The following is a 12,848-nucleotide window of genomic DNA, read 5'->3' on the forward strand; positions in this document are numbered from 1 at the left end:
TTCTCCTTTTTGCTTAGCTTGTTTCTGAAGACCCACTTTGTACCAATGATGTTAAATCCTTTTGGTCTAGGAACAAGATCCCACACATCATTCCTTGTAAACTAATTTAGTTCTTCTTGCATTGCAATTATCCAGTCTGTATCTTCTAAAGCTTGATTAACAGAAGTTGGCTCAATCAAAGAAACAAGACCTAATTGACATTCTGCATTGTTCTTAAGGAATGCTCTTGTTCTGATAAGATCATCCTTCTTTCCAAGAATGACATCTTCTGAGTGAGCAGATGTGAGTCTAGAAGACCTTCTGACTGTTGGCTCTTCATAAATTCTGAGATTCTCTAAAGATGCAGCAACTTAATCTTCTGATCCTTTGCTTCTGAGATCTTCAGCTTCTGAAACTTTGTTTCTTGGTTCTTCAGCTTCTGATATATCAATATCTAAATCTGCAAAATTCTCAAACTACTTTGGCTTTTCAAGACCAAGCTTATCATCAAATCTGATATTGATTGATTCTTCAACAACCAATGTCTCAGTATTGTATACTCTGTAGCCTTTAGAGCGTTCAGAATATCCAAGAAGGAAACACTTCTGTGCCTTAGAATCAAACTTACCAAGATGATATTTAGTATTCAGAATGAAACAAACACATCCAAAAGGATGAAAATATGAAATGTTGGGCTTTCTGTTCTTCCACAATTCATAAGGAGTCTTATTAAGAATAGGTCTTATAGAGATTCTATTCTGAATATAGCATGCAGTGTTTATTGCTTCTGCCCAGAAGTGCTTAGCCATATTGGTTTCATTTATCATGGTTCTGGCTATTTCTTGTAGAGTCCTATTCTTTCGCTCTACAACTCCATTTTGCTGTGGAGTTCTAGGGCAAGAGAAATCATGGGCAATACCATTTTCTTTGAAGAACTCCTCAAAGAATTTGTTCTCAAATTCGCCACCATGATCACTTCTGACCTTTATGATTTTGCACTTCTTCTCAGATTGAATCTGAGTGCAGAATTCAAAGAACACTGAATGAGACTCATCCTTGTGTTTTAGGAACTTTACCCATGTCCAGCGGCTATAATCATCTACGATGACTAATCCATATTTCTTCCCTCTGACAGATGCTGTTTTGACTGGGCCAAACAGATCATTGTGCAGAAGTTCTAGCGGCCTAGAGGAAGAAACAACATTCTTAGACTTGAATGCAGGTTTGGAGAACTTGCCCTTCTCACATGCTTAGCAAAGAGCATCTGATTTATATTTCAGATTAGGGAGTCCTCTGACCAGATTTAGTCTGTTAATCTGAGAAATCTTTCTCAAACTAGCATGGCCTAATCTTTTGTGCCAGACCCATTGTTCTTCGCTAACAGACATAAGACAAGTTACCTTCTGATTCTTAAGATCTTGAAGATCAATCTTGTAAATGTTGTTCTTTCTCTTGCCTGTAAATAGGATTGAGCCATCCTTCTGACTTACAGCCTTGTGATAAGTGCCAAAATGTCGATGTTTTGAGTATGTAAATAGTTGCACTTATCGATACTTTTGTTAATACCGTTTGAGTAATTCCCCGTTTTGTGTATAAATACGTATACTTTGTGAATAGTTGTATTTTCATATACTTTTATACCATTTGATAGTTTTTCCTTTGTTTTTATAGGTATTCATGCTTATTGGAGCCTTGAGGAATAAAGTGTCAAAGGCACGGCTTCGATTTCGCAATTTTGGTGAAAGCTCGCTTAGCCACCATCAAGCGGACTTCAAAAGACTCAAAATAAGGATGACCAAAATCATCATTTTGGTTTCCATTCATTCATTATTGGATAGAGCATTGAATAAGCTTCCCAACGCTTCGAACCGGGCGCAATTCGGAGTTACGGTTCTCGAGTTATGGCGAAAACAAAATCTGGTTTTTAGCAGACTCCGCTAAGCGGAGGGGGGTCCGCTGAGCGGAGCTCCAGCGGAGCAAATCAGCGTCTGGGTGCAATTTTGAGTCCGCTGAGCGGAGGGGGTCCGCTAAGCGAACCTGCTAAGACAGCAGCTCGTTAAAAGGGGCCAAAATCACATTTTTAGGTCATGTTTTGGGTATTTTTGAGTCCCAACACCATCAACTTCATTCTTAGAGTAAAATTAGCTTAGAAAACAACTTCGGAGGTTGCATAAGGATGATCGGGGGTGGATTGAGCGTCGAACGGAGCTGACAAACCGGGAGATTTTCGGTTCATTTCTCTTCTTCTTTGTGTATTTCTCTTTGGTTGGTTTTGTTTGTATATTTACTTGAATCTTATGTATATTTACCGATTATAATGTTATATTTAACTTGCTTTACGAATCTGTGTTGATGTTATCCTGGATTTTTGCTCTATGCTGGGGATTTGGGGTGCTTTAGAGATAAACTTCTTGAATCCTTATCTAGGATGATAATCTGTTGGTTCTGAACTCTAGAGATAGATTTAGAGCTAGCATTCACCGTTTGTATCTGTACGTAATGCTTTCGTGTTTAAGCGGCGCGCGAGAGATCGCCGACGCGAGAATACGGATGTTCTCGCAGCTTCGTGTTAGAGATAACCTTAGTTGTGAGATGATCTCGTTTGTGCTCCAGAGATGGACGCTTATGTGAGAGATACGTGATAACATAGATGAGTATCGTAGGTTGAGTATAATAGGTTGGTAAGTGTATGTTTGTGAAGAGTGGGTATATTTACATTCCTGATAAGTTATTTCTCTTCTAAGAATGTGTTTATTCTTTTCTTGTCTATATCTTTGTTTACTTTTTGCTCATTCAAACCCAAGCTCGAAACCGTAGAAACTGTTGAATGGCATCTCTCCATCTCTGTGGACGATAATTCCTGGATCAATATTTCCAAATATTTTTTGTTGCTTGCCCTATACTGCATTCAACAAAATGGCGCCGTTGCCGGGGATGGTTGTGATTGCATCGCAATAGTTTTCGTGGTCTTGAGCTTTGTATATATCGTATATATTGTATAGTTTCACTTGTATATATATTTACTTGTACATGTTTACTTGTTTATGTTCACCATATAAGTTTACTTGTATATGTTACATATAATTATACTTTTATTGGTGAATGTTGGTGAAACATATTGATCTCGGATTAGCTATTTCCTTACAAATCTTCACTTTTCAACTTGTGCATCCAACATTCACCAACTTTCTCTTTATGTATGTTAATAGTTATATGTGTTTCATGTTTGTATATATGTGTTTGCTCTTGTACATATTTGTATATGTGTGTTTTCTTTTATGTTTGTATAATTGTTGTATATATTTGTACCCGTAACGTTTGTTGAGTGTTTTGGTTAGGACACTTTCTTTAGGCTTGTGCGGTGAGACGTCACCATGGCATGACTAGAGGAGGCTACTTTCCAAACACCGAAACAATAAAGGCGTCGAGCTAACGACGTAAAACAAGCGCTTGTTGGGAGGCACCCCAAGGGTTGTAAATATTGTTTATATTTCTGTTTATGAGTTATTTAGGTGAAGTGGTGAGTGATTGGAACAACAGATCCTGTTCTGATTTTTCTGGTTTCTGCTATGTCCGCTAAGTGGAGCATAGCTCGCTAAGCGAGCATAGCATAATTTTGTTTTTCTGCTCTGTACCAGTGAGGTTCCCATTCCACCTGGTTCACTCATTTTTCCCACTTTCACCAAGGCTAATTAGTAGTGTATAGTAGTTTTGTTTTTCTAATTCTTTTGTGGTTGTTTGTACTCAAATTTTGTTCGATAATTCGAAGATTTTTGAGGTGATTCTCCAAAGCTTGAGTGTTTCAACTTGCGGATGTATGGTAGGATATTATTTTTGAAGTTGTATCACTCAAGGTAATTATTTATCGCTTTCTATAGCATAACATGTTTAGGAAACTTTTCATTTGTACAATTACCATACCATTCATTCTTTTGCATTACTTGCTTATTGATTGAATCACTTTAGTTCCCAAACCATAAATGTAAGGAAGTTTTCCATTGTTTACATATGCTGGAGGCCACAATCTTTGTTTTAACTGGATTTTATTATGCTTAATCTTTTGTTTATGTTGATTTTATGAAAGCATGAAAAGGATCAAGGCATTTTGTTTCATTTTGAGCACAACTACAAAAACCAAATAGTTAAATTCACCTTGTGAGTGTGTGATCATTTGTTAACCCTTCTGAGCCTTTTTGTCAACGTCCATGTTGTTTTTACTAAATGCTTATCTTTGAGTGTTTAGTTCTCATTTTTGCATGGATGATTGATTCTTTGTTTTCTTGAACCCTCAACCATGATTTTTGGTATGAATTTTTACCTTGCCTTAGGAAGTAGAGAGTATTCATATGATGGTGTGGTTGAATTCAAGTTGGGGGGAAAAATGATTGTGCACTTATTTGGTTGTTGCTATGAGGTTGAAAAAGAAAAGAAAAAGAAAGAAAAAAAAAGTGAAAAGAAAAGAAAAGAAAAAAAAAGGAGAAAAAGTTTTGAAAAAGAAAAAGAAAAGAAAAGTGAATAATTGTGCTAATAAGTATTGTGATTGGTTTGAGAAACTTGTGGTTAAGGAAGAAGTTTGATCGAGATTTTGTTGTTTGAATCTTTGGTGGATTGATCGCTCCCTTAGGTTTAGGCAAGTTTTTGTTTCGATTAGCCTTAGGACATATCCCTTGTTTGTTAACCAAGCCACATTACAACCTTGAAAAGTCCTTGTGATTCTTGCTTTTGTATCTTCAATGTGATTTTTAGATGAATGCATAATTTAATCTTTTGTTTGCAAGATTGTTGGATGAGTGTTAAAAGTCCTTCACCTCTGTGTGTTCTTCATCCATTGATGAATTTTTGCTAGGTGTGATTCATGATGTGAGCATGTATTGTGTTAGAATGTTTTGTATGCTTTTTGTACTTAGGATTCGTTTCGTTTACATGTTGTCGTTGTAGGATAGTGGTAAGTATTTACTTTGTTTATACGTTTTTCTATTGAGCCATACATTTGTTTTTGGTTTTCAAAACTTGTTGATTCACAATTCTTTGGTTTATTACTTTTGATTCTTTGATTTATTTGAAATTGTTTGAGGACAAACAAAGTTTCAAGTTGGGGAGAGTTTGATAAGTGCCAAAATGTCGATGTTTTGAGTATGTAAATAGTGGCACTTATCGATACTTTTGTTAATACCGTTTGAGTAATTCCCCGTTTTGTGTATAAATACGTATACTTTGTGAATAGTTGTATTTTCATATACTTTTATACCATTTGATAGTTTTTCCTTTGTTTTTATAGGTATTCATGCTTATTGGAGCCTTGAGGAATAAAGTGTCAAAGGCACGGCTTCGATTTCGCAATTTTGGTGAAAGCTCGCTTAGCCACCATCAAGCGGACTTCAAAAGACTCAAAATAAGGATGACCAAAATCATCATTTTGGTTTCCATTCATTCATTATTGGATAGAGCATTGAATAAGCTTCCCAACGCTTCGAACCGGGCGCAATTCGGAGTTACGATTCTCGAGTTATGGCGAAAACAAAATCTGGTTTTTAGCAGACTCCGCTAAGCGGAGGGGGGTCCGCTGAGCGGAGCTCCAGCGGAGCAAATCAGCGTCTGGGTGCAATTTTGAGTCCGCTGAGCGGAGGGGGTCCGCTAAGCGGACCTGCTAAGACAGCAGCTCGTTAAAAGGGGCCAAAATCACATTTTTAGGTCATGTTTTGGGTATTTTTGAGTCCCAACACCATCAACTTCATTCTTAGAGTAAAATTAGCTTAGAAAACAACTTCGGAGGTTGCATAAGGATGATCGGGGGTGGATTGAGCGTCGAACGGAGCTGACAAACCGGGAGATTTTCGGTTCATTTCTCTTCTTCTTTGTGTATTTCTCTTTGGTTGGTTTTGTTTGTATATTTACTTGAATCTTATGTATATTTACCGATTATAATGTTATATTTAACTTGCTTTACGAATCTGTGTTGATGTTATCCTGGATTTTTGCTCTATGCTGGGGATTTGGGGTGCTTTAGAGATAAACTTCTTGAATCCTTATCTAGGATGATAATCTGTTGGTTCTGAACTCTAGAGATAGATTTAGAGCTAGCATTCACCGTTTGTATCTGTACGTAATGCTTTCGTGTTTAAGCGGCGCGCGAGAGATCGCCGACGCGAGAATACGGATGTTCTCGCAGCTTCGTGTTAGAGATAACCTTAGTTGTGAGATGATCTCGTTTGTGCTCCAGAGATGGACGCTTATGTGAGAGATACGTGATAACATAGATGAGTATCGTAGGTTGAGTATAATAGGTTGGTAAGTGTATGTTTGTGAAGAGTGGGTATATTTACATTCCTGATAAGTTATTTCTCTTCTAAGAATGTGTTTATTCTTTTCTTGTCTATATCTTTGTTTACTTTTTGCTCATTCAAACCCAAGCTCGAAACCGTAGAAACTGTTGAATGGCATCTCTCCATCTCTGTGGACGATAATTCCTGGATCAATATTTCCAAATATTTTTTGTTGCTTGCCCTATACTGCATTCAACACCTTGCAAGACTTTTGATTGAAGATTATGTCATAACCATTGTCACTTAATTGACTTATGGACAACAAGTTATGAGTTAATCCATCTAACAGAAGAACATTAGTTATAGAAGGAGAGTTACCAGTAATAATGGTTCCTGAGCCAATTAGCTTGCCCTTCTGATCTCCTCCAAACTTAACTTCTCCAGCAGATTTAAGCACCAGGTCTTGGAACATAGACCTTCTTCCCGGCATGTGTCGCGAGCACCCAGAGTCCAGGTACCATGACATGATTTGCTTTTTCTTCTTTGCTGCCAAGGATATCTGTAACAGAAATTATCTTCTCCTTAGGTACCCACAACTTCTTGGGTCCTTTCTTGTTAGTTTTCCTCAAGTTCTGATTGAACTTGGGTTTAGCATAATAAACAACAGGAGGTACAACATGATATTCCTTGGGTTTAGCAGCATGATATTTTCTAGGTTGTGTCACATGCTTCTTAGTGTGTGTAACATGAAAGCTTTTGGCATGTGAAGTGAGCCTAATATCATGTGAGTGGTCATACTTGAACTGATCATACAATGGCTTGTATGTGATTTTCATATCATCTACAGGTTCAAGTTTGTGTGGGGTACCACCCTCATAGCCAATGCCAACTCTCTTGTTTCCAGAAACAGCATATATCATAGAAGCAAGTTGACTTCTGCCAATACTTCTAGATAAGAACTTTCTAAAGCTCAAGTCATATTCTTTCAGAATATGGTTCAGACTAGGAATGGACTTTTCTGAGTCAGAAGGAGATCCAACATCTTTGGATAATTTTAAAACTTTTTCCTTCAGTTCAGAATTTTCCACTTCCAGCTTCTTAGTTTCAGAATCAAATAGCTTTTTCAGCTTTTTGTATTTGATACTAAGATGAGCTTTGAGTTCCAGAAGTTCTGTTATACTGGAAACTAACTCTTCTCTAGATAGTTCAGAAAATACCTCTTCAGAATCTGATTCTGATGTAGATTCTGATCCATCATCAACTGTGGCCATCAGTGCAATGTTTGCCTGCTCGCCTTCAGAGTCTGACTCTGATTCTGATGAATCTGAATCATCCCAAGTTGCCATAAGACCTTTCTTCTTATGAAACTTCTTCTTGGGCTTCTCCTTCTGAAGCTTTGGACACTCATTCTTGTAGTGACCTGGCTCATTGCACTCAAAGCAAGTGACCTTCTTTTTGTCAGATCTTCTGCTTCCAGAAGATTCTCCTTTTTCAAACTTCTTAGAACTTTTGAAGTTCTTGAACTTCCTATGCTTGCTCTTCCAGAGTTGGTTTACCCTTCTTGAGATCATGGACAATTCATCATCTTCTTCTGATTCTGATTCTTCAGAATCTTCTTCTTCAGCCAAAAAAGCGTTAGTGCATTTTTTATAATTAGATTTTAATGCAATAGACTTACCTTTCTTCTGAGGTTCATTAGCATCCAACTCTATTTCATGACTCCTCAGGGCGCTGATCAGCTCTTCCAAAGAGACTTCATTAAGATCCTTTGCTATCTTGAATGCAGTCACCATTGGGCCCCATCTTCTGGGCAAGCTTCTGATGATCTTCTTGACATGATCAGCTTTAGTGTATCCCTTGTCAAGAACTCTTAATCCAGTAGTTAGCGTTTGAAATCTTGAGAACATTTTCTCAATGTTTTCATCATCCTCCATCTTGAAGGCTTCATATTTCTGGATCAAGGCAAGAGCTTTAGTCTCCTTGACTTGGGCATTTCCCTCATTAGTCATTTTCAATGATTCATATATGTCATAGGCAGTTTCCCTGTTAGATATCTTCTCATACTCAGCTTGAGAGATAGCATTCAGCAAAACAGTCCTATACTTGTGATGATTTTTGAATTCTTTCTTTTGATCATCACTCATTTCTTGTCTTGTAAGCTTTACTCCTCTAGCTTTCACTGGATGTTTGTAACCATCCACCAGAAGATCCCATAAGTCACCATCTAAACCCAGAAAGTAACTTTCAAGTTTATCTTTCCAATATTCAAAGTTTTCACCATCGAATACTGGTGGTCTAGTGTAACCGTTGTTACCATTTTCATTGTGTTGCTCAGCAGAGCCAGATGTAGATGTAGTTGTTAGAGTTTCACCAGCCATCTAAACTTTGTGTTTTTCTCTTCCTGAATCTTTTCTAACACGGTTAAGTGCTTGCACCTTAGAACCGGCGCTCTGATGCCAATTGAAGGATGGAAAAACACTTAGAAAGGAGGGGGGTTGAATAAGTGGAGTTTTAAAACTCTTAAGATAAAAACAATTTGCACAATGATTTTTATCCTGGTTCGTTGTTAACTAAACTACTCCAGTCCACCCCCTTGGAGTGATTTACCTCACTTGAGGATTTAATCCACTAATCAACCTTGATTACAATGGTTTTCCACTTAGATACCCTCTAAGTCTTCTAGAGTATTCTGATCACACCTTGATCACTCTAGGAACCTTTTACAAATGAATGTAAAATAAATTCTTACAAGAGTATTACACTGCTTCTTAATAAGCTATAATCACAACTGTGATATTTCTCTTAAGTTTAAGCTTAATCTCACTAAGATATTACAACAGTAATGAAGTGAGGTTGAAGATGAAGTTTGAGAGCTTTTCACTTTGACAGCGTTTCTGTAAGTTTGCGTAGAGTGTTGTATTGAGCTTCTCATCAGAACTTTAATTTATTGGCGTTTTGAGAAGATGATCGTTGGGAGAATTTAATGCGTTGCGTGATACGTACAGCATTACATTTAATGTTTCACTCTTTTGTCAACTACCTTAAGCCTTGCTTTTCCTGATTTAACTGACTTTGCCTTTTATAGCTTCTAACGTTCCTTTTGTCAGTCAGCGTAGCTTGCCATCTTGTACTTGCTTCTGATCTGATGTTTGTAGATACAACGTTTGAATTAATCAGAGTCAAACAGCTTGGTGCAGAGCATCTTCCTGTCTTCTGGCCTTGAAGTGCTTCTAGCGTGATACCATGAGAACTTTAGTGCTTCTGCTTCTGATCTCAAGTTCTTCTAATGCTTTAGTAGACCATGTTCTGATTCTGCTTGACCATCTTCTGATGTCTTGCCAGAGCATGTTCTGATGTTGCATGCTGAACCTTCTGAGTCAGTGCTTCTTGCGCTGATTTTGTGCATACTCTTTATATATTTCCTGAAATGGAAATTGCATAGGATTAGAGTACCACATTGTCTCAAGCAAAATTCATATACATTGTTATCATCAAAACTAAGAATATTGATCAGAACAATTCTTGTTCTGACACTTTCAAGCACTGAAGTTGAGTTTGTTGTAGCAGCCTCATGTTCCTGTGAAGTAATGTGGCTTCAAAGCATTCTTCACAAGCTTGGTCAAACTCAAAGCCAAGGTACAATCATCATGTGTGACAACAGCTCCGCAATCAAGTTGTCAAAGAACCAAGTGATGCATGGAAGATGCAAGCACATACATGTAATGTTTCATTTTCTTAGATCAAAGATGGTACAATTGAGAGGAAGCATTGCAGCACAGGACAGCAACTTGCAGATGTGCTAACTAAACCAGTAAAACTCAAGACTTTCAACTACATCAGAATAAGAATTGGAATTTGTGTCATTTGAGTCTTGTTGACAATATGCATGAATCTAATCTTTGTATCATGTTGTAATATGTATCTTTTACTAGTTTCACATTAGAGGAGTGTGTTAGAATATAATTGGCTAATAGAATAATTAACTAGGGGTTAGTTATATGAGGGTAATTGCTTGCTATATAAGCAATTGATCATTCATGTAATAAAATGTTGTTGAGTTGCATCATTCAATAACAACTTTCTCTCACATTCTATCATAAAATTATTTTATTTATTATTTTTAATTTTCTATTTATCAATAAACATAAATGAGTGTCTAAAAAAATTTCTTTAGAATTATCATGTCAATTAACCCATTTGTATTTTTTCCCTTTCTTTGTTTGGACACAATTATAATGTTAATGTGCATAACAATTGTGATAATTTAATACTCAGATTCAGAATGGCTTTAAAACCGAACTCTGATATTTTGGGATTCTCAAAGTTGTTAGTACAAAGTTTCTCATTGATGCCTAATAGTAATGCTCAATTATTTGCATGATGGAGTAATGGGTAAGGAAAATGACCCATAACAAATGTATATTAATCTGTCAATGTCAGTTATTTGAAGTATTATAATTGTTTGCTGTATTTTTGTCTAAGTCTAGGGGCATGAAAAGCATAACAATAATATATGTAACGTATGAATAAACTAATTTAGTTTTTAAACTATTATATTTTTAATTTAATTTTAAAAGCATAAATAAGAAATTTCTAATTTATATAAAACATATTAAATTAATAAAAAAAAATTATTAATTTAATCTCAACAATATTCATTATGAAAAATATAATATTAAAATATTTCATATAAAATTTCAGCAGTAAAAAATTAATTTTTTAAATGAAAAAACACTTAAAACCTTTTTTTTTAAATTTAAAATACAGAAATGGGAATCTTGAAAATATAAATATTTTGGTCCCCATTTAATAATTATATGCATTATCATTACCAACAACTAAGATAAGAAAGAAAATAAAGGCACTATTTTCAATCATATCATTATCATCATCATCATCATCATCAACATAATCAAAAGCAATCTATTCAATAGTAATACTACTCATTTCTTGATATGAACTCTACAACAATACATCCTCTTTTATCTCTATTTGCAGGATACAGCAAGGAAAAATCACACAAATAGAACTTAAAAAAAAAGTACATTTTTATCATCAAATTCTTAATTTTCTTCTTCATCTAACATCATCTCTTGGTTTCGACATTCTTGACTACAAAATGCTTTTTCTCCTCTGAAAAAAAAAAAAACCATCAAGTTATGCTCTTTAATATATTTTCTTCAAATTTTACTAAATAAAACAAAAATATATTAAATAAAAAAATAAATGAATATTTGAATGAACCTGTAAATGAAGATGTCTTTTGTATGCTGAAGATGAGTTTTGCAAGTGTAACAAAAGCTAAGAAAATTGAGTGAAAAAGAGTGAGGACTATTAGGCACAGAAGAGTAACTTCCCACAACACAATTATCAAATATATGTGTTGTTTTTGGATTTGCTCCATGAGATATCACACATGTGTATTCTTCATAAACCTCCATTTCACTCAAACTAAGAACACCCTTTTCTGAATCATTCATTTTGCAACCATAATCACTTTTTGACTCAAACGTGGAAGTTGGTAGAGGAGGGATTTTCACTCTAAGCTTATCAGTTCCAAACACAACTTTTTTCCTTAGTTTCTCAGAAGTTTGTTGAAAAGGTGGTTCATCTTTTAGAACACCAACAAGACCAAGTCCTATGATGTTCAAATCTACTTTGTCCCTTGAGCTACAACCTTTGTACTGATCAACCCTTGAGAAAGGATTCTCAAACTGAGTTAAAGCTTTTGTGTCAAGAATCGATGTTGGACTTATCAAAGATTCAGCTTTTTTGGAAGTGAAATGAAAGTCTCTATAGTTTGATGAACCAAACAGAGATGGGATTGTAGTAGTGAAGTTCTGACTTGGTGATGATTGTTCACCCATCAGAGTTTGTTTGGTTACAACTCTTGATCTGTTTCTGAGCAGCATAAGTGCTTATTTTAATCACTTCTGAGATGAAAAAGGAAAGAGAATCTATGTACTGCAAAATTGGTTAAATTTTCAGCTTTAGTTCAGAAACTTTGTGGAGAAAAAAACAGAAAGAAAGAGAAGAAAAAGATGCAAACTTTTTGACATGGAATAGAGAGTGAATAATAATTATATGGCTTTTAAAGGAAGAAAAAAAAGCAAAAGATGTTGTGTGCATGAAAATCAAATGTTAATTAATTAATACTTTAAAGTTTTGTTTTGTTTTTATTTTTATTTAATAAAGTTGTATTTTATTTTTCTACATCTAAATCTCAACTGTGTCACTAAGTATATTGATTTTTTTTTTGTCTTTTTTCTAATAATTTGTTTATTGTATATATGATCTGAATCTGATCCAAGGTATTTTGTCGTGACTCTGGTAAACTTGTGTGCCTTAGAATAACGGAACAGGAAAAATAAAACTTTCACCTTAATGGATTGGTTGAGTAATTTAGGCATACATATTTAAAAAATTAGAGAGTAAGTTAGATTAGCAAAAGAACAAGTATAGATAGAAGTACTAGACAAACTTTTAGGTATTGGACAATTTTCTTATGTACTGGATTTGGTAGATAATGTAAACAGAGACAAAATAACCTGTCATATACTTTTTCAATTTTACAAATTTGATTGATTTAATCTATTCTTTAGAAAT

At 35.3% G+C, this 12,848-nt stretch overlaps 1 protein-coding gene across 1 annotated transcript; it reads right to left on the bottom strand.

The window, feature by feature from the left end:
• Window positions 1-11,086: 11,086 nt before the first annotated feature.
• LOC131644423 (FCS-Like Zinc finger 8-like) lies at window positions 11,087-12,330 on the bottom strand. Its single transcript, XM_058914918.1, has 2 exons — window positions 11,487-12,330; window positions 11,087-11,375 (listed from the first exon to the last, which is right to left on the bottom strand). Exons 1-2 carry the CDS (start codon window positions 12,152-12,154, stop codon window positions 11,306-11,308), a joined length of 738 nt encoding a protein of 245 aa, XP_058770901.1. The 5' UTR covers window positions 12,155-12,330; the 3' UTR covers window positions 11,087-11,305.
• Between the last annotated feature and the right edge of the window lie 518 nt (window positions 12,331-12,848).

Source organism: Vicia villosa, linkage group LG1 (genome assembly GCF_029867415.1).
Source record: "Vicia villosa cultivar HV-30 ecotype Madison, WI linkage group LG1, Vvil1.0, whole genome shotgun sequence".
NCBI lineage: Eukaryota > Viridiplantae > Streptophyta > Magnoliopsida > Fabales > Fabaceae > Vicia > Vicia villosa.

What these genes read in the sequence shown, in the direction of transcription:
- LOC131644423 (XM_058914918.1), bottom strand. Translation starts at nt 12,154, where the DNA reads ATGCTGCTCAGAAACAGATCAAGAGTTGTAACCAAACAAACTCTGATG. An exon ending in AAAGACATCTTCATTTACAG is followed by an intron (nt 11,376 to 11,486) that starts GTTCATTCAAAT and finishes TTTTTTTTTCAG; the next exon opens with AGGAGAAAAAGCATTTTGTA.